Source organism: Phycodurus eques, chromosome 13 (assembly GCF_024500275.1).
Source record: "Phycodurus eques isolate BA_2022a chromosome 13, UOR_Pequ_1.1, whole genome shotgun sequence".
NCBI classification, from domain to species: Eukaryota; Metazoa; Chordata; class Actinopteri; order Syngnathiformes; family Syngnathidae; genus Phycodurus; species Phycodurus eques.
This window is the reverse complement of record NC_084537.1, coordinates 13,391,337-13,418,281: the sequence shown is the minus strand read 5'-3', so window position 1 is coordinate 13,418,281 and position 26,945 is coordinate 13,391,337. Positions and strand designations below refer to the sequence as shown.

At 39.4% G+C, this 26,945-nt stretch overlaps 1 protein-coding gene across 3 annotated transcripts; it reads left to right on the top strand.

Annotated features, from left to right (window-relative positions):
• Positions 1-696: 696 nt before the first annotated feature.
• LOC133411927 (phosphatidylinositol 4-phosphate 5-kinase type-1 alpha-like) lies at positions 697-25,772 on the top strand. Of its 3 annotated transcripts, none has more exons than XM_061694762.1 (18): positions 697-1,111; positions 6,368-6,393; positions 6,466-6,555; positions 7,490-7,620; positions 7,721-7,838; positions 10,569-10,721; positions 11,313-11,612; positions 11,741-11,949; positions 12,017-12,100; positions 14,384-14,432; positions 14,580-14,664; positions 16,071-16,247; positions 17,226-17,382; positions 18,730-18,798; positions 18,886-19,405; positions 22,078-22,152; positions 24,656-24,728; positions 24,805-25,772. In XM_061694762.1, exons 1-17 carry the CDS (start codon positions 1,024-1,026, stop codon positions 24,713-24,715), a joined length of 2,391 nt encoding a protein of 796 aa, XP_061550746.1. In that variant the 5' UTR covers positions 697-1,023; the 3' UTR covers positions 24,716-24,728; positions 24,805-25,772. The 3 variants fall into 3 exon arrangements, with proteins under 3 accessions (XP_061550746.1, XP_061550747.1, XP_061550748.1); XM_061694764.1 differs by lacking the exon at positions 697-1,111 and adding an exon at positions 5,482-5,666; XM_061694763.1 differs by lacking the exon at positions 22,078-22,152.
• The last annotated feature ends 1,173 nt before the right edge of the window (positions 25,773-26,945 follow it).

Here is a 26,945-nt window from a genome sequence, read left to right as displayed (position 1 = left end):
ACGCCAAAGGCAAAAGTACAGGCTGAAATATACTTTAAGTACAAAAGTAAGAAAAACATTGATCACTGTCAATATATAGCTGTATAGAATATAATATTTATAACTTGGCACAATGGGAAAAAAATGCACAAAATAGTTTCCCACTTTTAATTGAAAAGAAAAAAAAATACCTGTATGCGTCTTTTCAGTTTCGATTTTTGAACGCCAGAAGGTTGTGTTTTTGTTAGACTGGCCCAAGACAAATTTGCCAACGCAATCAAATTATTCTCTTAAATAAGGGCACGGATGGGGAATATCTTGCTTCTCCAAATCTGTTGCCATCTTGCTCCATGTAGCTGCCGTCCCCAGTTTTTTTTTGTTCTTTTTTTCTGCCTGATGAGAGATCAATCAAGATCTCAACCGAGGTTGACTTTACCTCTGTCTAACTACGTCTTTTTGACGTCATAGCGTCATCCGCAAAGGTTGAAATAATAATAATAATAATAATGAGACTATTTTTTGACATAGTAAGGATTACAAAGTACAGATATCAGATATAGCACAGAGAGTAAAAAAAGTAGTCCGGAAAATAATTACCCAAGTAAAAATACACCCAAAAAATCTATTCAAGTACTTACAGTAACCAAATATTTGTACTCCGTTACTTACCATGACAAGATTAATACTTACAGGATAGTGTATCAGAGTGTAACGACGTGTGCTTCATGTATTTTTAACTGCCCTCTATTATTGTCTCATCTTTTGATATGTACATTACGCTTATGTTGTTCGTCGTGTTTTTAGCATGAAATATGATGACGTCGCCGGGTCTGTAACGTAACTGCACGAGCGTCCGTCGCGAGTCAAGTGACGCACAGTAGAAGCGGGACGCTCTTCTTTTTCTTTTACTGGTTACTAGGTCCTTGTGATTGAACCACTTCGAATGTACACTTTCGAAGTTATGTAGGCTTTAATCCCGCCAGGGCACCGCGATGGTAGCGTGACGGTCTCTCTCCAACCGCAGCATCTGGCTCGGCTAACGTCATGGAGATGGACCAAGTGACTGCGGAACCTGGCCGGAGGAATGAGGAGGAAGCTGGGCTCAGTCTACAGCTGGACCTCGCTGACACAGGTGCGTGTTAATATAAAAAAAAAAAGGAAAAGTGTTCGGAATCACCTTATATCCACTATCTAGTGCCGAAAATACAGTGAGTTCGCCATTTTGTTGTGCTGTTCAATGTGCAGTGTGTAGGTTATGTTGATACTGAGTACACGTGTTCAACACCGCCAGTACTTCTGAAATAGCATATTTGTTAAAGTTACAATTAATTATGTTATTTGTAATTAACGGTATTCATCTATGTGAAGAGACTGACCATTCAATATCACCATAAGGTTCCTTTGAGATGTTTCAGCTCACCCTCCAAATGTTGAGATTTTCATTTAACTTCATATTCATTGTATTAGGTAGCTCAGTGGTTCGCAAACCTTTTTCACCAAGTACCACTGGAAAAAATAAAAAATAAAATAAAATACTTGGCTTTGCATGTACCACCATAATGACCATCATTAAAATACAGTAGCGTAGTATAGGTTCATCAAAAACGAGGCAGGGGGCTTTATTCCTAAAAAGCATATTTAATATTGTAAGCCACTGTAACATTACACACGTTAAACAGTAACAGTGTTTGAATTTTGGTAAATTAAAAAAACATTTAAATTATGATTAAATGAAAATGTATTGCACATAAAAGTAAATTGTACCTATATAAATAGGTACAATTTATATAGGTACAAACAGTTGTACGATGAAATGTGTTGTATTCAGAAGTTGTACCTATATATATGTTTGTAAATAAACAGTTGTATGATGAAATGTGTTTTATTCAGAAATTAGATGCAACTGAACTGTACTTAACAAATGTTACAGTGTAACATTATACACAGTTTGAACATTTAATTCAGTGATTCTCGCCTACCAATAGAGTGAGCCCGCGTACCATGAGTGGTACTCATAGTGTACCACACTTTGAGAATCACTGATGTAGATGCTGGTAGAAATCCATATTGGTCAAGCTTTTTTTTATTTTTATTTGAAAAACAATTAACTGCAAGCAGACAATGTACATGCAAACAGCAAAATATGTGAGCTTGCTTACAGGGTGGACAATGACAGGGTGGACATTTTTTGCTAATGTTAGCATTTATTCATCACATGGTGGATCTTCACTTAGCACCATTATTCAGTTAACAAGATGACCGTGTACTGTTCAATATATAATATTTTTTATAGATATAAATTATATTAATTGATATTTCACTATGACAGAGTGGAAATATTAAGGTTGACCACATACAACTACATGATTATGAAAACTGCGAAACGTAAATATTTTTTTCTGAAACTATCCACTGTTTCCACTTCCATTATCTTATTCCACTAACGCAATATTAATCAGAATAGCGTACAACGTATTCTTGCAAAAAACAAACAAAAAAATGTTAGTTTCCCTTGAACTGTTTTTACAGTTACATAATTTTCAGACAAAGGCGTATCACAAGTTCAGATACAGCTGGTTTTCTGTTGTAAAATGGCCCACGGTGGCTTCTCCACATTGGGTTGTTTGGGATGCTGTCATTCAAGACTTGAGCTCTAGATGTAAAACTGCTGTAGGATACGAGATGTAGAGGGACTGGCTGTATTGGAATCGTTGGTCATTGTTTGTTTGTGTACATAAAGAAACATGAAACCTGTTCTTAACACATCGCTACAGGATGTACTTCCTCAGCCTCTCCACATCGTTGCATGTCTTTTTTTCCTCCTGCCTACCAGATATGATAAGTGCCTTACATAATGCGACATGGAATTATAACATAAACCACACACAGACACACACACACACGCACACACTAATCCCTTGACATAGAACCAAGAACTGCTGTGGAGAGTGCAGCAGAAAAAAATAACATGGCAGAGTACGCATTGCATTTTTTTAATGTTTGGATGCTAACATAAATTAAGAGTTATATTAGAGTATTCAGTGTGCAGTGTTAATGCGTAAGCGTAATGTGGTGAATATGATTAGCATAAACACATTAGATTATGCTTCTTGAACTGAATACCAAAGTGCAGCTCCTTTGATATGGCACACAGGTCTCTGATATTATTTGATTTTACAAAATTCAATTTCCAAATGAGCTTCCTACAGTAAATGGGTTTAAATGAGTCATTCAGAGAGTCAAAACAAGCCTCCTCACAGGTAGTTTTTCTTGTGTGTTGCTTATAGCTCATGACACAAAATTCTTTCTTAACCCTAATCCTCCTAGTGTGTGTGCCTCTCCCCCATCTTAATCCTTATTGTTATGCTTGACAGGCTTTGTTACAGCATTAATCCACAGATTTGGACGTCTGAATGCATTGTTTTACATAAAATTGTACAGTACCTTTAAATAGTTCAATTAGGCTCACAGAGACATTTTCAGAAATAGAGCGCTAACAAACGATTTGCTTGGCTGTTTAAATTTACACTTTATGGGTGGGCAGGGGTGGCATGGTGGTCAACTAGTTAGCACATCTGCCTCACAGTTCTGCGGACTGGGGTTCAAATCCTGGCCTCGCCTGTGTGGAGTTTGCATATTCTCCCCGTGCCTGCTTGGGTTTTCTCTGGGTACTCTCGTTTCCTCCCATATCCCAAAAACATGCATGGTAGGTTAATTGGAAAATCTAAATTGCCCGTAGGTGTGAATGTGAGTGCGAATGGTTGTTTGTTTGTATGTGCCCTGCGATTGGCTGGCGACCAGTTCAGGGTGTATCCCGCCTAGAGTCAGCTGGGATAGGCTCCAGCATACCCGCGACCCTAGTGCGGATAAGCGGTACAGAAAATAGATGGATAGAAGGGTGGGCAGGCACTCCAGAGAAAGAAATTATGATATACAAGCAAATGAAAAGTAAGTTTTCCATAGGATGTCCCCAGCGGCACACATACAAAACGAAAAACACATTACAGTGTACCTCATATTTTCTATAAATTATGTTGAATTATAAACATGAAAACAGCAAATCATATGTATACTTAAGGAAATTATCAAAATTAAAAAACACAAATCTTGCATTGCTCAAATAAAAAAAAAAAGACTTCAGGGAACTTTATCGACGTAATAGAATATAAGAGCTGTGGAGGTAGATGGACTGCATTTCAATTTCAGTGGTAGAAGTTCCAAAATATTTTAGAAGTGCTTCTGACGCTGCATACAAACACTATATAATTTTGATATGAAACATGCATGGATTGAGTTTATAAATGAAGGTGTTGTTACATTTTATTAATTAAACAATCAATACAAGAATATTATCAAGAAACCATAAAACAAAGGGCCCATTTGAATACACATCAAGTACTTTTACTGTTAAACTTTCAACACGACCACCGACATTTTTCTAAGAAGACTAACTTGCTCTTACTTTGATGTAATGTCATTGTCAATTCATTTGAACTGAATAAAGCAGAAAGTAAAGCAACGTGTAATCATCGTTTGTCAAGCAATAGCAAGACCTGTATTGTTAAATATCCACTCGCCAAAGCAAGACCATACACACGTGGCCATGACACGCTCAGTCACTTTCTACCCATGACTCGGTAACCTGGCTAGCCTGCTAATCTCAGCTCAACCCCCAGATACAGACAGCTTCGAACAACGAAAATGTCATGCCATACTTCCTTGACAACGGTCACCTCTCACGTCAATGTTTATTAGCGGAATCTTTGAAGACCCCTTATAATATCTCCACAACGGGACACATACAGTATTCCCCATAGAAATGCCAATGATTTATGTCATGATGCCAATACAAAAATCATTTCACATAGGATATTTCTTGGGGGGACGCGGGCACTATGCTGCTTCCTGAAACACTGCCCTTTGTGGCTGTAAATATTTTATAGATCAGAAGCCGCCACTGCCTGTCCCCTTTTAAGGAAAACATTCATCACTTTCCTGAATTCTGTCGTTTAATTTATTGTGTCCCTCTCACCAAATCAGTGATTATGGGGACGTGTTTGATCTTGAGCAGAAGAAGCTTGTGGATCTGACATTTTTGTTTATTCTATGTTTCCAACTGAAGACTTTTCTTTGTATCTGTTTATCCGCGAATACAAAGTTATTTTTGTTTTGTCATTCTGCTGTTGATCCTCAGTGATGAAACAACATCTGCTACAAACGCTTTGCTTCAGCATAGCTTAAAAGTTCATTATCCCGACTTTGTACTTAATCTTCACGCTGGCATGGCCTAAAAAATTCAGCATTTCAACGCACACCAAGTGTTTTTTGGTACTTTGAAGTAGATTCAACTTTTTAGTTTGCTGCTCTCTTGCCTTCTGTTGATATACAACCCAATTACCAAAACAGCCTCCTTGTTGGCTGGAAAGATGTTGCCAGTCCTAATCCCTGTGTGTGGTTGGTTGCAATGTGATCTCCAGACCTCAGACAATAGTGGCACTCAGATTAAGGAGGAAGTCAATCCAATAGAATATTTTTTGCTCTTCAGTACCAATGTAATTCTTGCAAGAATAGGAATCTCAAGAGTGCAAAACTGCTCTGGTCTTATTGCTTTGTCATTGACATTTTACTACTTTGCATTTTTGTTTGGGGATATCAAACCTTTGCTAACGACTGAACTCCTCTGCTTGGTGAGTTAATTAATAATTTACTTTGAATTTTTTTTAATTATACATAGCAGTATCTCTAACCATGTCTACAGTGTGGGGATTATTTCAACTATTACAAGTATATTCATTCAAAGTTAGTTAGAATTAGTTAGTTCCCTTTGAATCTTAATTCTTTATCCTACAAACACATTTTGCACAATTCTACGCTTCCAGTTTTGAAGTTTAGAGAAGACCATTTTATTTCCCAGCATGGGTGTGCCCCAGTGCGCAAAACAAGGTCGACAAAGGCATGCTTGGTTGAGTTTGGTGTGGAAGAACCCCATCACTCACCTTAAGGAAGAATGAAAAAAGGATCAATGAAAATTTCAAAAGACAAAATCTTGACTTTTTCCCCCCTCTTCTGTTATTGTGGTTGTTGTGGCTAAATGTAAGCCAAATCCTACATCTATTCCAATTTGACTTCCTCCAGTTGCTCAAATACATTTGTCCAAATGGTATACTTTATTCAGGGCCTTTGGAAATAGTGGTGCAGTGATGTTTGTCATGTAGAGACTGAGGTAGGAAACAGTTGAATAAATATTGAGTTCAACCATTGCTGCAGGTACCAGTTAGGTCTGGACAAATAGATAAATAGATGCATAATTGCCCGCTTCGACACGGTTCTAACCAGACAATGTCACACTAATGTTTGACCTTGCATTTCTCCTCCTGTTTGTCTGTAGATCCAGCCAAAAAGGGTCCAGTAGAGGTGAGTGTGCTGGTTCACTTTTTTTTTTGTAAGTGTTTTTAAGTGTATAATATACTCACTTTTTCGGTACAGATGCCATCCCCATTTGGAGCAGCCCAAGCTCATGAGAAGAAAATTGGCCACAGAAGAGTAGATGCCTCGGGAGAGACAACATACAAGAAGGTTAGCTGTCCCTCTTCTTAATTTGTATCTTTTTGCTTGTATAGTGGTGCCTTGAGGTACGAGGGACCCCACTAAAGAGTTTTTCCTGATACGCGCCAGCATTTGGCAGATTTTTTTGCTTTGACTTGCCAGTAAAAGTTTTGAGATGTAACCGCTGTATGGTAGCAGTAAACTCAACTCACGTTAAAACAAGCAGCAGTTTGGCATATAGTAAAAATGTTTAAAAAGAAAAAAAGAGGCTTCATGGTATTTAATGCCCCTCCCAGTTGAAGTTTACTTTCAAACTAAACATAAAACAAAGAGATTCACGTGTATTTAAAACAACCACTTAATTATACTTTAAAGTCTTCTAATGTAATGCTAACACATAATGAGAAACTGCATAGAAGGGCTAACGAATAACATCTTTGTGCTGGTGTTATAACTCTTTAAATGGATATTTGAACACAAACTGTGCAACACATATAGACAGAAAATATAACAACAGGCATAGGCATATATTCTTTATCCTCTGCAGAAAACAATTAATATTACAGCAGCTTTCAGAGTCACATACAGTAGTTTTGAAACCCTTATTTGTTTGTGTTTGCATGACTGTATTATACTGTCCCCCAGGGGGCCACGTTGCACACACCAGAAGGAGCCACAAAGAATTCATGATGATGAACAGGCACAAACTGTTTAATTATTTAATTATTATTTTAGTCATATTCTTGGTCATGGGCTAAATTAAAGTCATACTTTAAGGCACCACTCTACTTATGTATTTTCTCCTGAGTGAAACTATATATTACGCTCTCTAGTTGTTTGCATGTATTATCTTGTGGGATTCTTTCCATGATTCTCAAGTATTGCTATGCAAGCTTTGCTTCAAGATTCCATCAGCTACCCTGCACCTACATGTGACCCGTGTTCTTTTATCTGCCACCCCCAGACCTCCTCCTCTGCCTTAAAAGGGGCCATCCAACTGGGGATTGGATATACTGTAGGCAATCTCAGCTCCAAGCCTGAAAGAGATGTGCTCATGCAGGACTTCTATGTGGTAGAAAGTATCTTCTTCCCCAGGTAGTGCACTATGTACGTTTGTGTAAGCATAGTTGACATGCTGTATTAGCATATGTAGCGTGTAACCCACACTTTCTTTTTATTCATCCTGTTTTCGCAGCGAGGGCAGTAACCTCACACCGGCCCACCACTTTCCAGACTTTAGGTTTAAAACGTACGCCCCTGTGGCTTTCCGCTACTTCAGGGAACTGTTTGGGATCCGACCAGATGACTACCTGGTAATGTTTTTAGTTTAAATAGAAAGTAAAATGTTATTATTGTATTTTTGTCTTATGGCAAGCCAACAAAAAAAGGACCAAAAAGTCAGCATTTTTAATATGCGTTGCATTCAATGGATCTTTAGAAGGTGAGGTGCCGCATGTTAATTTGTTGCACTCCAAAGCATCATAAAAACAGCGTTATTAACCATTACTGCTTCAAGCACTAATTAACAAGGCTTAAGATGTTCATTTAATTCACTTCAGAGTGCTATGCAATTTTCTTTCATGGGCCTGATAGATTTCATGTTAGCAATGTAATAGCGCTCCCTTTACCATGAGGTAAATATACTGCAGATTTGTGTGAAGTTCTCTCTGATCTCTTCAAGTTATCAAATAAAACACCCCATGCCACACCATACGTATTTACATGTAGCTATCCGAAGCAACACAAACAGCTGTTTCACGTGCCGTCACACATGCATGTGGGGATGCACATTTGCATCCATGCGCTGGCACACACTGCACTTGGCTGCAGTATTTAAGCTCACACTGACGCCTTGTGCCAGAGGAAGCTTAGCAGACTAAAGCTACCTTTTTTTAAACTGAACCAGGACATACAGTTAGTGTAAAGCAGGGGTACTTAAATACAAATCCTAAAGGGCCACAAATACATTTTTCAATGAGTTAAAGGTCAAGGTCAGTCAAGCCATATGCAATAATACTGTGATATTAAAATACAAAATCATTTTCATTTAAAACTATGAAAACACTCAGTTTTGACGTGAATTAAAAATAAACATGACACGTGTCATGAATAAAAAAAAAACTGTATATAAGGGGGATTAGAACAGTTTTTAAAAAATATAAACACAAAGAACCACATTCAAGAAGGGACTATACATTAGGGCTTCATACTTTGAGTGTGGGAAAGAATAACCATATGCAGCTTGGTAAGTGAAGCCAAACATAGGATAAATAATAACAATTATCAAGTGAGTACGCTTACAAACAATATCAAGAGCACTATTAAGTTAGTAACATTTACACAGTTCATTTATCACTTGTATTACTGTCTGGTCTTATCCTGAAAGACAAAGTGTATCACTTCCTGTAGCAGAAGCAATGGATAACGTGTAACTTTGACAACTAAATATTACATAAAACACTCTAATAATGCATTCTGGTGCAACAAGTAATGGCTAATACTAACAAGGCACAACAGCATACTTGTGTGTTGGTACTCACTTTGTCATTGATGCACACCACCGAATGAAATTTATAAACCAGTACACACAAACTATCGACTGAGTTCTGTTCCGCTTACGCCAGGGCGATGCCAATGCTCATGCCACGCGAACTGGTCATTTCGAATAACAAATATACAATTGAACACAAGTGATAAATAAGGCCCCTATATTATAGAAAGCAACATAAAGTATTTTCCCTCAAAAAATTAATAACTTTGGGGTCTTTCTACAGGCTTTTTGTGTATCGTTGGCATGGAGACAAGTCCCAGCTATTCCTGTCGACCCAACCAAAACACATAGTGCAGGAAAATATTTCTCATTTGGGGCACACCTAGCACGCGGTCGGCGCCAAACTTATGCGCGACTATCACATACACAAAGAATGGGCTGATTGTCTTGCGGCCATACTACAATGAGAACACCAGATCTCCACTGCTCTTTCAAAGGGCTGTAACAGCAGCCTCGTCGCCAGACCTCAGTCTTAAGGGGGGCACATAAAATACATGGGAGTGACAGTTATTATTACCGTACACACATTAGCCTTCATATTTTTGATAATCCTATATAACCTACTGTATTCGCGATGCACTGATGCACGTAATCATCATGTTAAACCTAACCAGCAGCAAGTACGACCAGCTACAACACCAGTCCTAATTATTTAAAGCAATGATATACATATCCACAAAACACTTCAGTGTTCAACAACAACACCGGAAGCATCAAACTGAAAAAGCATCACAGTGGGTACCGTTTACAGGCTCAAAAGAGGGACATTCATTGACAATACACACAAACAAACCTACTTTGAGTTGTATCTCAATATAGCATGAGGTGGTGTCTCTCCTCATCAACACATCCTTCCAATCAAATTCTTGTGCTTGGCCCTTTTCAAGCTGAATCACACAGGCCTTGCATCTGGCCAGCTTCTGCACCGATGGATGATGGAAAAAGAGTATTTACACATTTCCTCGAAGCTCCTAAAGTTACGTCAAAGTTGCAGGCTGTGACGACAGTCTGTACAGCTTTCCGTATGTTCACTATAGTCCATTTTCCATCTTCGCGGGGAACCGGGTCCAGCCGTTTACCAGGAATGACAAGCCACAGTATATTCCGATTCAACCACGAGTCTCAACAAATATAACTCGAGGTGGTCGAATTTTTAACCACTTGCGGATATCCATAATTCATAATTATCAAACAATATTTGCAGATTCACTTCAAAAATTGTGCAGGACTGTTGCAAGCCAACGTTATGTACATATGTAATGTTACGTAAGCCTACGCAGTACGCAATGGCCCAACTTTCTTTTCCCCAGCAAGGATAGGCTGTTGCAGATTAAGTTGCCATCGGTCTAAAACTACAAAAATATGATTCATCCTCATTCGTAAGAGTTGACTCTCGCTAAAACATTTGAAAAGCACAAATCAATCAAGTGTTTCCTAAAGAGTGCTTGCCTTGGTTTTATTGTAGGTGTGCTTTTTGTGTGCTCCTTTTCAGTATTCCCTATGTAACGAGCCACTGATTGAGTTAACCAATCCTGGAGCTAGTGGCTCCATTTTCTACGTAACACGTGATGATGAGTTCATCATCAAAACTGTCCAACACAAGGAGGCAGAGTTTCTACAGAAATTGCTTCCTGGCTACTACATGGTAAGTTTCATCATGTACTACTTATCATAGGTTACGGAGATTCGTCATTTGTTAGGGCATTGTAGTTGTAATTACGAATTCTGTCAAGCAGCAGCTTTGTGATAGACAGAGTGGTTGAACCTAGCTAAGAACTCTTTAACAGGCTTAGCAAACCACAGCATGAGCTAAGACTTTGTGGATGTGTCACGCTGTCCAGCAGGGACAAGCACCCAGGAATTAAATAACTGAAGAACAAGATTAATGCATAAAACATGAGCAAAGCAAGCATGCAAAGTCTATTTATATTGCCATTCACAAGAGCACAAAGTGCTTTACAAGATGAAAACTACTCCCAAAAAGTTGGTTAGTTGACTTGGAAGGTGAAATTTCGAAATCAGTCTGTAATGCAATAGAGTATAATTTTTACAGGTGAACTTAATTTGACCTTCTCTGAATTTAAACTAAACTGTTCAGTGTTTCAGTAACAAGGAGCTACCTTTTCATAAGTAGTGTATGTCAAGTACACAAAATACTGGGAATAAATTGAATGACTTTTTCCACTGATAAAAATAATTTATAATCTTCTTTATTCTCTACCTTGCCCTTCCCCAGAATTTGAACCAGAACCCTCGGACATTGCTGCCAAAGTTCTTTGGCCTCTATTGTGTCCAATGCGGGGGTAAAAACATCAGAGTTGTCGTGATGAACAATATTCTACCGCGTTCTGTACGCATGCACCTTAAATTTGACTTGAAGGGCTCCACTTACAAGAGGCGAGCATCTAAGAAGGAGCGGGAGAAAACCAGACCCACTTTTAAAGATCTGGACTTTCTGAGTGACGTTCCCGAGGGCCTCAGTCTGGACCAGGACACATACAATGCTCTGCTCAAAACTCTGCAAAGAGACTGTCTGGTAAGAGACAGAATTGTTGTTGAAAATAGGTAGCAATATATGAGTCGGTGAATAAAAATAAAACAATAAGAAAGTACAAAAAACAGTTAATTTCCTCAAATTATTTTATAATGAGTGTTTCATGTCAGGTGCTGGAGAGTTTTAAGATTATGGACTACAGTTTGCTCCTTGGGGTCCACAATAAAACACAAGCACAGAGAGAGCGTCAGTCCCAGGGTTCACCAGCGGGTGGCGTGGATGAAATGCGGCCTGCGGCCCAGAAAGCTCTGTACTCCACTGCAATTGAGTCTATACAGGGAGGGTCCACATGCAGGGAAACTCTAGACCATGATGACACGTAAGTCTCACAAGGCTCTCATCTGCACATGCACACACACGATGGTAACTAACTACTCTGATTGCAGAATGGGTGGCATTCCAGCTGTGGGAGGCAAAGGCGAGCACCTCCTTCTGTTCATTGGTATCATCGACATTCTGCAGTCCTATAGGTATAAGTCACGCATTTTAATGATTCATTTACTATTGATGCCTAAAGTCACTTTGAGACACTGAGAATTTTTACAGATTTACAGTACATTGTGTCAGTGACTTTGCATATCCTTTGACTTATTTTAGATAATTGCCGTAATTTCTCGTGTATAATGTGCACCCTTGTATAATACGGACCCCCAAAGTTGATCTCAAAATTCTGGAAAACCCTTCAACCTATGTATAATCCATTTTTACAATGCATGATTTTGCTTCGACACATACGATCAAAACATAAAGTATTATCTGTAGTTTGTTAGTTTTTTTCAAGCACTTTATTTGAACACATACTTTATTTTTATTTACTTGTTCTTATTTTGAAATTTACAGCCATACTTTTATTTAGTGAATGAGAAAACATACAGTTGTGCTCAGATGTTTGATTACCCAGGCAGAATTTGTAAGATGTGTACAGTTCTTTAAAGAAAACACATTTAATTTTATTTTAATGGGATTCAAATTAAACTGTCATGCATTTCAGAAAAGCATTATCATTAATCAAAACATAGCCATAAATAAATTAATGATGGTTGTTGTTTAGTCATCAGTCGTATTTTAAAATAAAAATAAAAATATTTCACAAATTCTGTCTGAGTATGTAAACTTATGAGCACAATTCTACATATTTGCAGTCATATGTACACCTGTGATAGTGGAATTAAAGTATAGGATACAGCTTTTTTATAACCACTAGGTGGCGGTGGTATATTAGAATGAAAGTGTACAACTTTTTCATAAACTCTAGGGGGCGGTGGCATATTGTAATGAAAGTGTACAGCTTTAGATGGCAGCATATATTTATAAAATGGGAAAGTCTTTTTCATTTTCCCCTATACATATGTATAATGTGCATTATTGACTTTTGACAATTTTTTGGGGGAAATAAATGTGCATTATACATGACAAATTACGGCAAATCAATGTGTGTAAAATTTTAATACCTTCTGAATCGTCATTTGTGGAGTACAATGAGCCCCTGCCTAGTCACGGTTCGCTATTCACAAATTCCCCTTTTCTTTTTTTTTTTTTTAAACTTTGGAACATAGCCTCATCAAGTTTTTGTGCTCTTTCTGTTATGCCCTAAATGCCACAAGGTAGTGCCAAAGCCCTATCTTAATAGGAAAGTAGAAATTGGTGTCAAGGAAATATGTTGAAATGATAGATTTCAAGGCGGCACGGTGGGCGACTGGTTAGAGCGTCAGCCTCACAGTTCTGAGGACCCGGGTTCAATCCCCGGCCCCGACTGTGTGGAGTTTGCATGTTCTCCCCGTGCCTGCGTGGGTTTTCTCCGGGCACTCCGGTTTCCTCCCACATCCCAAAAACATGCATTAATTGGAGACTCTAAATTGCCCGTAGGCATGACTGTGAGTGCGAATGGTTGTCTGTTTGTATGTGCCCTGCGATTGGCTGGAAACCAGTTCAGGGTGTACCCCGCCTCCTACCCGATGGCAGCTGGGCTAGGCTCCAGCACGCCCGCGACCCTAGTGAGGATAAGCGGCTCAGAAAATGGATGGATGGATGGATAGTTTTCGACTGAGAGACAAGCAAAGTTTAGCCTGGGTGGTTAGTGGAAGTTATGGAGAGCCTTTCTTTTTTTATTTTGTTTTTGTGTGTGTCAGGAGATGGCGCCAAGGCCGTGACTAAAATGGAAAGTAGTTGAGTAATTGGTCCAAAGAATTATGTTGAAGTGATACATTTTGACAGAGAGCCTTTTTTTTTTAATATTTCCGGGAGGGGCTAAGTTTAGCCTGGGTTGTTATTGAATGTTGCAGAGAGTATTTGGCTCGTACATGCACACTTCCAGTGCTTTTTGAAATAATACGTAAGCCATTTATTTTTAAGTGTAATGTTTTAATATGAGTTTGAAATTATATTTAACTGTTTAGGGATAATAGTTTCTGGTGTATTTATGGTTTACACTATTAGTATAGGAAATTATAACAAATGTAGAGTAGCGTCTATAACTTCATAATTTTTTTTGCTACTCGTGGCGACTGTAGTTATACTCAAGCTAACATCACATGAAGGAATTTAGATCAAATCAGAACTTGGCATGTCTACGTTGCACATTACAAATAGATGAGCCATTAAAAAATGAAACGGTCCAAAGGAAAAAGGCCAAATACGTAGGTGCAACCTTGTACAAACCTTTACCACTGATAAATCCATTGGTTGGCATAAGTTAGTAGCTAATGCGTTTAAAAAGTCAAATACTTCACCTAAATAACTCAGTTATCTTACAGATTGATCAAGAAATTGGAGCACTCCTGGAAGTCTCTCATCCATGACGGGGTGAGTAGATTTCCCTCGCATGTAGCATTCAAATAAATGAAGCTGATATAACTGTATCTGCCTCATTTATTTTAATAAGTCTTTTACGCAGTGCACATAAAACACTGTGCACTGATATCAGTCATTTATTTCCCTAACCGTCCTCAGGACACAGTGTCCGTTCACAGGCCGGGTTTCTACGCTGAGCGCTTCTACAAATTTTGTAGCGGCGTCGTCTTCAAGAAGAGTTGCTGTGAGTTTGTAAATGAGCATGAGACATATACTGGCCACAACATTAGGTACACCTGAATGAAACCAAAACATTGATTAAAATGAGCTTTAGAAACTGATACAGATACTGATACAGTCCTTGTACAGTGGTGCCTTGAGATACGAGTGACCCAATTTATGAGTTTTTCAGGATAGGAATTGCCTTTCGGACAATTATTTGCTTTGACTTGCAAACTTGAGATATGAGCGCTGTCTGGTGGCTATGAACTCAACACACATTATAATAGGTTTATCTATTAGTTTGGCAAATAGTGAACAATTCCTCAAAAAATAGGCTTTCAGTTATTTAATGCCACTCCCAGTTGAAGTTTAGAAACTAGGAGAATTACATGATGTGTATTATAAACAAGCATATAGCTTAGCATAACTTAATGCTAATACATAATCGGAAAGCAAATACAACCCTTTAAGCAGTTAATATTTTAACACAAATGGTGCAGGAACAGGCAGCACGGTGGCCGACTGGTTAGAGCGTCTGCCTCACAGTTCTGAGGAGCGGGGTTCAATCCACGGCCCCGCCTGTGTGGAGTTTGCATGTTCTCCCCTTGCCTGCGTGGGTTTTCTCCGGGCACTCTGGTTTCTTCCCACATCCCAAAAACATGCATGGTAGGTTAATTGACACCTTTCAATTGCCCGTAGGTGTGAATGTGAGTGCGAATGGGTGTTTGTTTGTATGTGCCCTGCGATTGGCTGGCAACCAGTTCAGGGTGTACCCCGCCTCCTGCCCGATGATAGCTGGGATAGGCTCCAGCACGCCCGCGACCCTAGTGAGGAGAAGCGGCTCAGAAAATGGATGGATGGGTGCAGGAACATGTTTAGACATTCAATATAAATGCATTCCGTCATATATTCTTTAACCTCTGCGTAGACTTGAAAGAAGCTGAGACAAGCGGAGAGGACCCGAGATGTCTATACTGTACAGATGCCTATGTAAAGTATATCCATTTGTCTGTCATATACTGCCCCCAGGTAGCCAAGGCGAGCAGGAGCACAATGGCGATTCAATTGATGCAAAATGTGACAAAAACGGTTTATTTCTTGTTAATTCTATTTATGTCATTACTGTTTGTTTTCATAAAGTACAACATAGAGTGCTATTTTTCACATTTTTAGGGAGGCTGGAGTGGATTAATGGCATTTTCATTCATTTTACTGGGGAAAGATGATTTGAGATACAAGGGATTTGAGGGACAAGCGTGGTCACAGATGCATTAAACTCGTATCTCAAGGCACCATTATTTTTAGACCTCATCAGATAGCGAAGGTGTACCTATTGTGGCCAATGAATACTGTGTACTGTATGTATTGTGATCAACTGGATTTCTTAGCATGATATGATCTATATCTGCCTATCCTTTCCTTCCACAGCACTGAGGCCATCACCTTCTAAAAGGGGTCGAGGAGTTCTCGCCATGTTCAAATCTACTGCTGGTGGATCTGGCTCGGCCGGTCAGCATCCCTCGCAGAGTGATGAGAGGCAGGAAAACCTGGACAACCTGGAGAGCCTGCGAGGGCCTCATAGCTTCCTGGTGCTGGAGGACACCGGTAGGGACTCATTCAACTCACATTGCAAGTTTGCTTTGCAAAAATAATTTGCAAGCTCAGATAGATCCCATGATAATCCCTTAGCAACTTGACAACCATCACAAGTAATACAACTGAAAAAATAAAGGGCTGTTTTTTTTCTTTGTTTTGTTTTGTTTTGTATTTGCATTGTTTCTCTCTGAACTTTGGCACACTATTAATGTGAATTCTCTCCACTTGAGTGTTCCATTTTCTGTTTAAATGGGATAAAGTAAACTCTTATTGATCCTCTGGTGAAAGAACAGCTCAGCAGCAGAGTAGCAGCCGTGCCAACAAAATAAAGTACAAGCAAAACCTTCCCCAACTAGAAGTGTACTCTTTAGAGTAGGCTTACATCCAAGCCGTAGTAAACACCTCATTTTTTTGGAGGGGGGTATGTTTTCCAGATGTATACAATGTCTAGGTTCTTCCTTGGCCTGTGCGACACTGTTCACAAAGTGTGAAAATCAGCCTTGTAGTTTGAGCTTAATGCTGCTGTAAAAAATTACAAACTGTAACATCACACACAAGAATACTTGCTTGCTGGGTACACTGTAACATTGCAATCTTTGCCCAGTCTTTGTAAATTTCCCTGAATCCCACAGCTGTCATCAGCAGTGCTGCAAACTCTCCAATAATCTAAGCAGGAAAAATTAAAGACCGCCCTCCGCTTTTGTCCCTCTGTTAAACTGGGCCAAAATGACCCATGATGGATTTTTCATCCGGAGGTCTTGCTTGGCATTGAAAACGAAAACTGACCGAGGGATATTTGCTTAAACATTTTAGCTGAGATACGTTTTACATTTTCACATCCTCTCTCGTGATGCATGACAGGTATCACATAGAAAGAGGGCAGTTGGCCAACCTACTGATTTCTTAATCTTAAATGTAGAGCTGTGAAATATCCTTTGAATGTAACATGGAGGCTCTGGTCTTCATTTCTTCTTGTTTACCAATTAGGGAGAGAGCCAGCCTGCACGCCGCCCTCCTTTGAAGACACCACCACAGTATCTATTGCCACCACGCTCTCCTCTAACAACTCCTTACCCACCACCCCCATCGATACACCAGAGCACCCGCGATGCCGGAAACTACTGCTCTCACCCAATGTGGCCAAGTGAGTGGAAAATAAAATAAAATAAATGAACTCAATCACTGCCGTGGACGATTCTATTCATCAACCGTTTACTGATACAGACCAATATCGCCGTCAAGTAAGTTTTTCCACGTTTAGGCGAGGAAGACGGTCTCACCCAGCTTGTCTGACATTCAGGTTTGTAAACCACTGTAATGACTAAAAGATCACTGTAGATGGCAGCGGTGCATAATTTTTTATTTGAGATCAGCACGGCTTTTGAGTAAAAGATAAAGATTAGGCTCTGAATCTTGGCATGAAGAAATGCCAACACATTGGAAGTTTAAACGCCTCACACTCGAACAGAGTGTGTATATGTATTGTATAACCAGTGTACGTGTCGTGTTGGGTAGGGGAAAGTGTGTGTAGCGATCGTAAGAAAAGATGATGGAGTTCATGGAGTGAATGCGGAACGGCATGTAAAAAAGCCCCTTACGTTCAACTCAAGTCATGTGGTGAGTCAGCGTCACTCACTGCGCGGTTCATAGTAATTTTTCTATCAGTAAATTATTTATTGATTTATTATTTTACAGCGGCGGCACGGTGGACGCCTGGTTAGAGCGTCTGCCTCACAGTTCTGAGGACCGGGGTTCAATCCCCGGCCCCGCCTCTGTGGAGTTGGCATGTTCTCCCCGTGCCTGTGGAGGTTTTCTCCGGGCACTCCGGTTTCCTCCCACATCCCAAAAACATGCATGGTAGGTTAATTGAAATCTCTAAATTGCCCCGAGGTGTGAATGTGAGTGCGAATGGTTGTTTATGTGTGCCCAGCAATTGGCTGGCAACCAGTTCAGGGTGTACCCCGCCTCTTGCCCAATGATGGATGGAATAACCTCCAGCACTCGCGCGACCCTTGTGAGGATAAGCGGCTCAGAAAATGGATGGAAGGATGAATTTTACAGCCCTTTCTCAGTCTTGTTTTTTTTTTTTTTTATAGTTCACAAGCAAAAATATTAACGTCAAAGTCTGTTCTGCTTGATGTTTCTTTTCACAAAAAGCTTGTTTTCTCCACTGTTTAATCAGAAACTCGTGTTTTTGGTGGAACCAACACATGTTCTACTGATTACTAAAAAACAGAAAAAGATAGAAACAAACTTGTTTTTTTGGTGAAGAAGAAGAGTCTACTCTTTGTTTTGGTAGGTTTGGTTCTTATATTGTCACAGAACACAATATTCTAAGGGTTTTTAAAAAATCTGCCAACATGCTCTTAAAACGGCTGTCAGTGTGGGAAATCTGCTTTGTAAACGGCTGGCAGTGAATGAGTTAAAGATGAACAGCATCTAATCAGTAATATTCTATTAATACAGTACATGCCATGTTGTGTTATTTTAGATCCCACAAAGAGGTCGTTGACCTTCATGAGAAGAAGCAGGACACCATAACAGTAGAGGTCGAGCTCAGGTACACACACGCACGCGTAGTTTTTTGTGAAATAATATCAATAGGTATCTATCTTTTAATATAAAAATTTTTTCTTCCTCCCTACAGTAAAATTCCATCCAGCACAGAGCTCACACAGAAGACAGAAGCAACCTCGCCAGCTGACAATCAGCCCAGCTTCATTCCTCCATCCTATCATCCTCCCTTCAATCCCTCATCTGCACATTACTCCTCTACCCTTCCTCCCACCTTCCTGTCCTCCTCCACCAATGCTCAATCAGCTTGCCAGTCCTCCTCCACACTTTCCTCTTCCATCCGCCCCTCCACCAAACCACTCACCTCTCCATCCTCCCCCCTCACACACACATTCGCTCGCACAGCCACGCAACCCACATGCTCCACTTCAGTGAAGCCTTCGGCCCCAAATGCAACCACACCCCAGCCGTCCTCAGCATTTGTCCCCATCCGTCCCGCGTCCCCTCACTCTTCCATGCAAAGTTCCTCCCCCCGTCTCCCTTCAGGCGACCCATTGAGCACTCCGGTGCCACAAGACTCGTGCAATCAGCTGTCTGTCTCCAGCAGCCACAACTCACTGGATGGGGAGGTGCAGGTTTCTGATATCTACTTCGTAAGTCCACATTTTTTTGTTCGTTTTTACTTTTTCAACATAGGCGTGTAGTTCCTTTAAAAGCTGGGAGACAGAGAAACATGAAGACATCATCTAGATCAGCGGTCCCCAACCTTTTTGCACCATGGACCAGTTTCATATACAGTAATCCCTCTCAATATAGCGGTTCAATTATTGCGGATTCAGTCCATTGCGAATTTTTCCCAGTTACTCTCCTGCACATTCATGGTTCAGTTAGTATTGGTGGCTATTTGACTATGTTGCAGCAGTGACTAACAAAATGACAAATGGGCTTTTACTTTGCAGAAAAAGAAACCTTACTGAGCAATTGTCAATGACACAGTTGGTAAATAAACCAGTTTCTTAGTAATCCAATGAACAACATGATTGGCATGCCACTGGTTAACACAAACGCCATAGTGAGAGTTACATGAAATAAAATCACAAATACCAACCTAGCCCATCGTACTGTATAGCTAATGCACTCTCATCACAGTATGGAACAATATGAAACTGGTTGGACCAACAATATGGAATAAATGCAAGTAAAGAGCAACGTTTAGCGTGATTTTCTCCAACCTGTAGTGAAAAAGACCACCACAAGGAATTTTTGGGAAGCAGCAGCAAGCACCATGGAACGTAACCACCACAATAAATGATTACTGTAAAGCATTATTTTGAAAGACTGGCATAGGAACACATAAAAAACAACTCAGAATAACACTGAATGTAGTTGTTGTAATTAGTGGGAGCCCTGCACTTGTTTCTCTTCAATGAGCTGGTACCATCTTGGGGTAATGGGAAACAATGACACCCAAAGAGTGTTACATATTCCCGGTGGACTCTTTTGAAATTTTGTTTTGGTTGCCATCAATGCAAAAAAATTGAATTGATTGAATGTTCTGAAGGAGTTCAGTGTTTTGGCACTCTTGAGATCAGAGGTCACCAACATGCTACCCGCTGGCACCCGGTAGTTCACAAGCACTACTTGAGTCGCCTACCGGCCTTTTCTAAAAATAGCTTGCTAGTGAGAGTGATCTTTTTTGTGTTGCTATTCTAAAACAAAAACAAAAAAAACCTGCCACTTACTAGTGAGCGGCGTCTAACTTTTTTGTGGCTATTCTTATTTTAAAAACACTTCCATTGGTGTAAATTTGGAAATGACAGTATTTAAAAGAAATAAAAACTAAAATACAACATTTTCAGCTTGACTTACCTTGGCCATGTTTGTGAATGCAGAACATCTTGTACTCCAAGGTATTCCAAGTAGGTTGCAGGTCTGAAATGTGACAGAACTTGAATATCATGGGTTCCTGGTAGCTTTACGCTTGATTCTTCTCAAACCCTTGGTTAATTTGCGTCTTTTTCTCTCAACACGTTTCTTGCGACCCTGTTGACTATTCGCAGCAAAACGTTTGATGGTTCTGTGATAGCGCCCCAAAATCAGATATTTCAAGAGTGCTGCATCCCTCTGAGAGACTTCTGATAAAGAAAAGCTGCCTGATAATTACGCACAACTTTATATAGGGTGTTGGATCTGTTTGATCGCCACACCCACACTCATTACACAAATCCAGTAAGCATTCAGGTTTATCCAGCTGGGAGCTAGGAAATATGCCTAAAAGTGATGATACGGTCAAAATACTTGCCTAATAATTCTGCACAGGGTGTAGTTCAAAGGTCAGTATTGTAGCGCATGACCAAACATGGGCATTTGTAACGAGAAGCTAATGAGCACGATGATGAGGGGATGACCCCCCCCCCCCCCCCCGTAATAATTGAAATAAATTAGTTTTTTTCCCAACTGTGTATCAAACTAAGTAGTCCTTTACAAAAATGAGTACCCGAGAAGTACTTGTCAGTTTCAAAAAGGTCGATGATCACGGCTCTAGGTGTTCTGCTTTGATTTTAATCCAAGCAGCTTTCTTTTTCTGGGAAATTGTTGACTCTTCTTTTGTCTCATCATTCGTCCTTTTCCCCAAAAAGCGCTTATTTATTTATTTATTACTAATATTTGCTAGCTTGTGTGCTTACTTTTTTTACTACTGTATCACACTTGTGCAGGGGACACAGGCAGATATACCTAATTTTCAAAATAAAAACGGCCCTTGGGCCATTATCTGCCTGTGGCACGGTGGTTGGGGACTGTTGGCCTAAATGAAAATTTAAAATTTTAATTCTGTCCCCTTTTTGGTGGCCCACTGCAGCTAGTGAGAGAAAATCTATCTTTGCTTCCTTTGTTTTTCTTTGCTCTGCTGGGTCTCCTGGCAGTGGCTCAGTCAGGACAGCGTGATAGAGTTATGATGGTGAGAAGGAGTGCTTGCGTTTCGGTGTGCACGCACTTATGGGAGTTTCTCAAGCATGAGGCTGCCACTGCCAGCGGTTGTCGTTTTGACTGCATCAGCAAAAAAACAAACACTTTCCTGCACTGCATGATGTTTACATCTGTCAACCTGCATTCAGACACCCAGTCAACATCATGCAGAGCTCACCATCATTCCACCATTTGTGCAATTGTTTTTAATTTAATTCATACATTTTCTCTCAAAAATCTGCTTCGATCATCTCATTTTTCTATCGTGTGTGTGTGTGTGTGTGTGTGTGTGTGTGTGTGTGTGTGTGTGCGTGCGTGTGTGTGTGTGTGTGCTTGCGTGTTTCCGTCCATGCATCAGTATGCAGATGGCAGATATTGGGTATACTCTCCTGTTCTTGGCCGTCGTAAGCTAAACTCTAGCTCGAGTTACACTGTAAGTCACCAGCATGGTAGTTAGTCATTTGACATACTGGACCCATCATACATGCCAACATACTGCTGTAGGAGAGAAGCGCTTATACTTATGGATCTTCAGAAGTCTGCTGTTGTCAAACATTGTTTAATACCTGATTAATGATTGTGTGAATGCTGAGAAACAATTATATTCAAAAATGTATTATCATTATGCTCATTTTAACTTTCTGTCCAGTAATCGACCGCATATTCGTGGTTCACTGTATTCACACATTTGCCTATTCTCGTTTTGCTGAGAAATTCACCTATTTGCGTTTTTTCTGCTACGTTCCTTCTGAAATGTCCTAAGATGTCACAAGATGGCGCTAAATCCCTGTCTAAATAGGAAAGTTTTACAGTAACTGGTCCAAGGAAGTATATTGAAGTGATATATCTTGGAGAGACAAGATATATGTGGTGGAGGAGCCAACTCATGTAGACCGATAATATAGCAATACTTACATGCATATATTTTTATCCTCTCCAAAAATGATTGATATACAGGTAACAGCTTACTGAGCGCCTCCTTGCATATCTGTATGTTTGTATTATACTGCCGCCAGGCAGCACAATGTCTATTGAATTGAAACCGAAAAATATGACAAAAACAGTTTATTTCTCAGCATTTTATTTAAATATGTCATCACTGTATAGTTTTATGAAGTTCAATATTATAGAGTGCCATTTTCCTTACTTAAAAAAAAAAGTTTTTTAGTAAGCTGGAACGAATCAATAGCATTTCCATTCATTTCAATGGTAAAAGATGATTTGATATATAAATGTTTTGAGCGTGGTCATGGAACAAATTACATTTGTTTCTCAAGGCACCACTTTATTTATAATTTAAACTATTAAAGTAGGTAATTATAAAAAAAATTTAGGGGGAGGTGTCAATTGTGCACGGTCGTTCAGTATTTGCGGTGGGGCTCGCTCCCTATCATTACAGTAATCCCCCGCAGCAACGCAAGAATAAATGCATCGTTCCTTCAGTACTACCATGCTAACCGCCGATCAGTTCTGCAATGTTTACATTTTGTGGATGAAAGGCGAGGTCATGGAAATCCAACAATCCGGCATTGACATCTGCATGGTACTGGTGATTGCTGTGACATTCTGTGATGCGTTTACAAAGTTTTCAGTTATTTTCCATCATTAGCATTTTATCTCAGTGAGAGAGTCTCTCAGCATTTTCACACACAATTCTGAATAAGCTCCAAATTCTACTTAAAGGCTTAAACAGGAACCTTCTGAAGGGCCATCATTCGCATTTATTCGATCCCACATTATTAAGAAACATTTCAGTTTTAGGTGCGTGTTAAGAGTTTTACATTATGTTTTTATTGGCTTTTTAGAGATTTAATGGCTTTTAGCACATCGTAGCTGACAAAGCTCATTAGTGCAAGTGAGAATTGAATCATCTGCACCATTGTTGACAATGACATAATTAAAGCTGCACACCTGGCTCATCTTAAATCCCATTAAAACTTGGCTCCATATTATTATATGCATACCGTCACTGTCGGGGGGAAACCTCAAATGTACAAATAATGCTATTAGTCTGCCGTCTGTTATTTCTTCGCATTACTAACCAATTTAAAGTGTTGAATGAACAACTGTCTGACAAGAGTTGTAAAACTCCGCCTCTTCGCTCACTCTGCAGGAGCCATGCGGCATTATGTCGCCTCGAGATTGAAAGTCTGGATGTTTTTTAGACAATAACGAGTAAAAATAGTTTGGTTAGAAACATTTGAGTAAGCCTGCTTTGTCATGAATGGATCGCTCTATTTGTTCCAGAAGGAACTGGTCAGACACAAAGGTAAGTGCATGAAGATTAATTTCCGCCGTTAAAACCGCTTCAGCAGTTCATCTTTTTTTTTTTTATTGCATCACTTCTTTAGGACCTTTGAGAAAGCGTTTGGGAAGATGATATAAAAACAGTCGTTTGCGTTTGAGAAGTACTAAAGCCTTTTTGTCTGATTGGAGGGTCGACATGAGCACAGACTTTGGTGATATGTCCTACCATTTTAATTAAAGCATAATACATTTGCCATTTTTAGCATATTACATTAGCGCTGGAGCATGATTTGGAGGTGGTGTTGTATTGATGTTGGTGCGCGACTATTGGATAGCAATATAAGGAATAATACCAACATGAGCAATTTTTTTGATAACTTAAGCAAGATGCCGTTTTATTTTTTTTATTTCCTGAAAAATAGTGATTTTGAGATACAATGATTCCGTTCGACAGTGACGATAGCTGTGATAATTTACAAATCTACTATAATGAAGGTAAAATCTGGAAAAGTAAGTGTGTCAGAAGACCAATTTTAAGAATAGTATCATAAACTTAACAGTGCAGCTTTAAATTAAATTGTGATGAGGAATATTGTTACATTTAAAATGTTTTCGTCCTCTCATTTTTTTGCCATCGCTCTCCTCTATCATGTATTGCTGCTCTCTGCTGGCCAAATTGGTACCAACAGACTCAGGAGGATCGGAGCTGCATGCATTCTCCTCACTCTGGCTCAGAAGATGACTCATGAGGAATGAGAGACAGTAAGTATATATTTTTTCCCATTGTGAGCATCTGCCTCTCCTTATTATCACGTCCTTGACTGTATTTGTCTTTTAGGTGCTCAGAGGGGAGGCTGCAAGAACCAGGAAGGGTGCACCGAGCACAAGCTGTGAGATTTTACGAAATCATAAAGGCAAGATGCAGATTTAATGATACAGTAGTCTTTGATGCCGAGAGCTTGGGCCGCATGTGGACTTTTAACAACTGTGAAACAGATCGACAGAACAATCACACTTTAAAGCATTTAGCATGGCGTGAAATATGTTCAGCATTGATGGCGCTCTGCCAGCAATGGCTATGCCATATGGACACTTTATGGTGTGTTTATTTTTTTGCAATACGTACATCCAGGATGTATTATTAATTTATTGCACGTTATTAATGCACTTTTAAAAATATATTTTTTAATTCAACTATCTGTTGTAGTTGTTATTTTGTCATAATTGTTATTGACAGATATTGTTGTTGTTTTTTTCACTATGTGGACACGTCTACTGATTCATGGGTCAACATGCCTTATTGAATAACTGTAACAAAAAAAGTCACATTTAGATCTACAATATGTCTGAATGTTTATTGTGAGATATTTGAAGTTTTTGACTAAGAGCATAATGACCATCCTTGTTTTCATGAAAAATAATTTTTAAAAAATGCATTTTTTAAATTGTAGATAAAATGTGTGCTGTAGCACAGTCTTGTATAAATCTATGTATGCCTGTAAATAACATGAGAATTTAGTATGAAATTGTATGAAAAATTGAGTACTATAATATAATTACGGAGCCTGTGCAAGGTCAATACATTAACTTTCTATATGAAAGTCGACAGTGTCGTCACAAGTTAATCCCTTTTTTTTTTTTTTTTTTTTTTTTGCATGTACAGTACTGTACGGATTTGCTTGCAGTTTCTTCCTGCCTATTTGTCCAAATGTCAATATGTTGTATATTTATTGATGTCAGCCAGCTATTAGCATGTAGAAAATGTGAGAAACTGGATATGTCCAACGATACTAGAGAAATTACTGAATAAAGGGTCTGTAACTGTACTGTAAAGACTTGATTATTGTTATTTTTAACAAGCAGCAAGAGCATGACGATAAACATTATTACTACATGATTTGGATGTTGCAGTTTGGCAGACCACAAAGCTTGGCCCCTTACAATTCTTACTCTTTCCGGTTTCAATGTCATCATGTTGCAGCTCCTAGCTCAAAGAGGTTTGCGCCACCTTGGATTGGGAGATAGAAAAATCACCAGCTAGTCTTACAATAAAATGTAAAAAAATGTAAATACAATCAAATGTCTCAGGTTGTGGGACAAAAATTTACCTCTGGTTTGTTCTTGTTTCTAAACAGAAAAAAAAAAGAAATGGTCACGATAAAAGTTTAGTTAAACATTTGGACTGTCTCAACTGAAACGCTGTCATATACACACAAGTGTAACTTTCTCCCACTAATGACCCTAATTAGGGTAATCTCTGTAGAAAATGGATGGATGGAGGTTCATTCCACTGTCTATACATTGATATGTCTGATAGGATGAGCAAGTTATTGAAGTTATGTTTCTGCTTTTTAAGACGTGATAATGGTAAAGAACAATTACAGGTTGTGCACCTGTTTTGGAACCGGGCCGTCACAAAGCCGAGCTTTGATGTGCGGGAACCACAAATAAATGGCTTTGTTCTTTCAAAAGAGCGAGAGGCACGGACACCCCAACAAATAGAGACGTGTGTTTGTGTGCGTGTGTGTTAAGAGTAAGATGAGACAAAAGGCAAGAGCAAGCAGGCTAAGATCAAGGGTACATTTCTAAATGTCTGTGAGTGGGAGACAAAGGCTCACTCACCCAGAATGCCTTGCTTTACCTCTCACAGCCCACTCACATTTTTGAAATCACTCTTTCTCTGCTCTTTGCCTCCTCTTCAGTCATCTCCAGCTATTCTCAGAGAGTCAGAAGATAACTTGGCGTGAACCTGCAGTCGGTGGCTCTCTGATCTGATCTCCCACTTACGTACATTCACATTGTGCTTGGCAAAGTGTGCAAGAATTATGTTTGCATGCCACAGTAGAATCAACCCCCTCCTCCTACAGCTCACGGGGGGGGGATAAAACGTCTCTTTTAAGATGCAAACAGATGTGTGTGTGTGTGTTAACACAGAGAAGGTAAACCATGAACTTTGTCTTTCTCACACACATATATGAA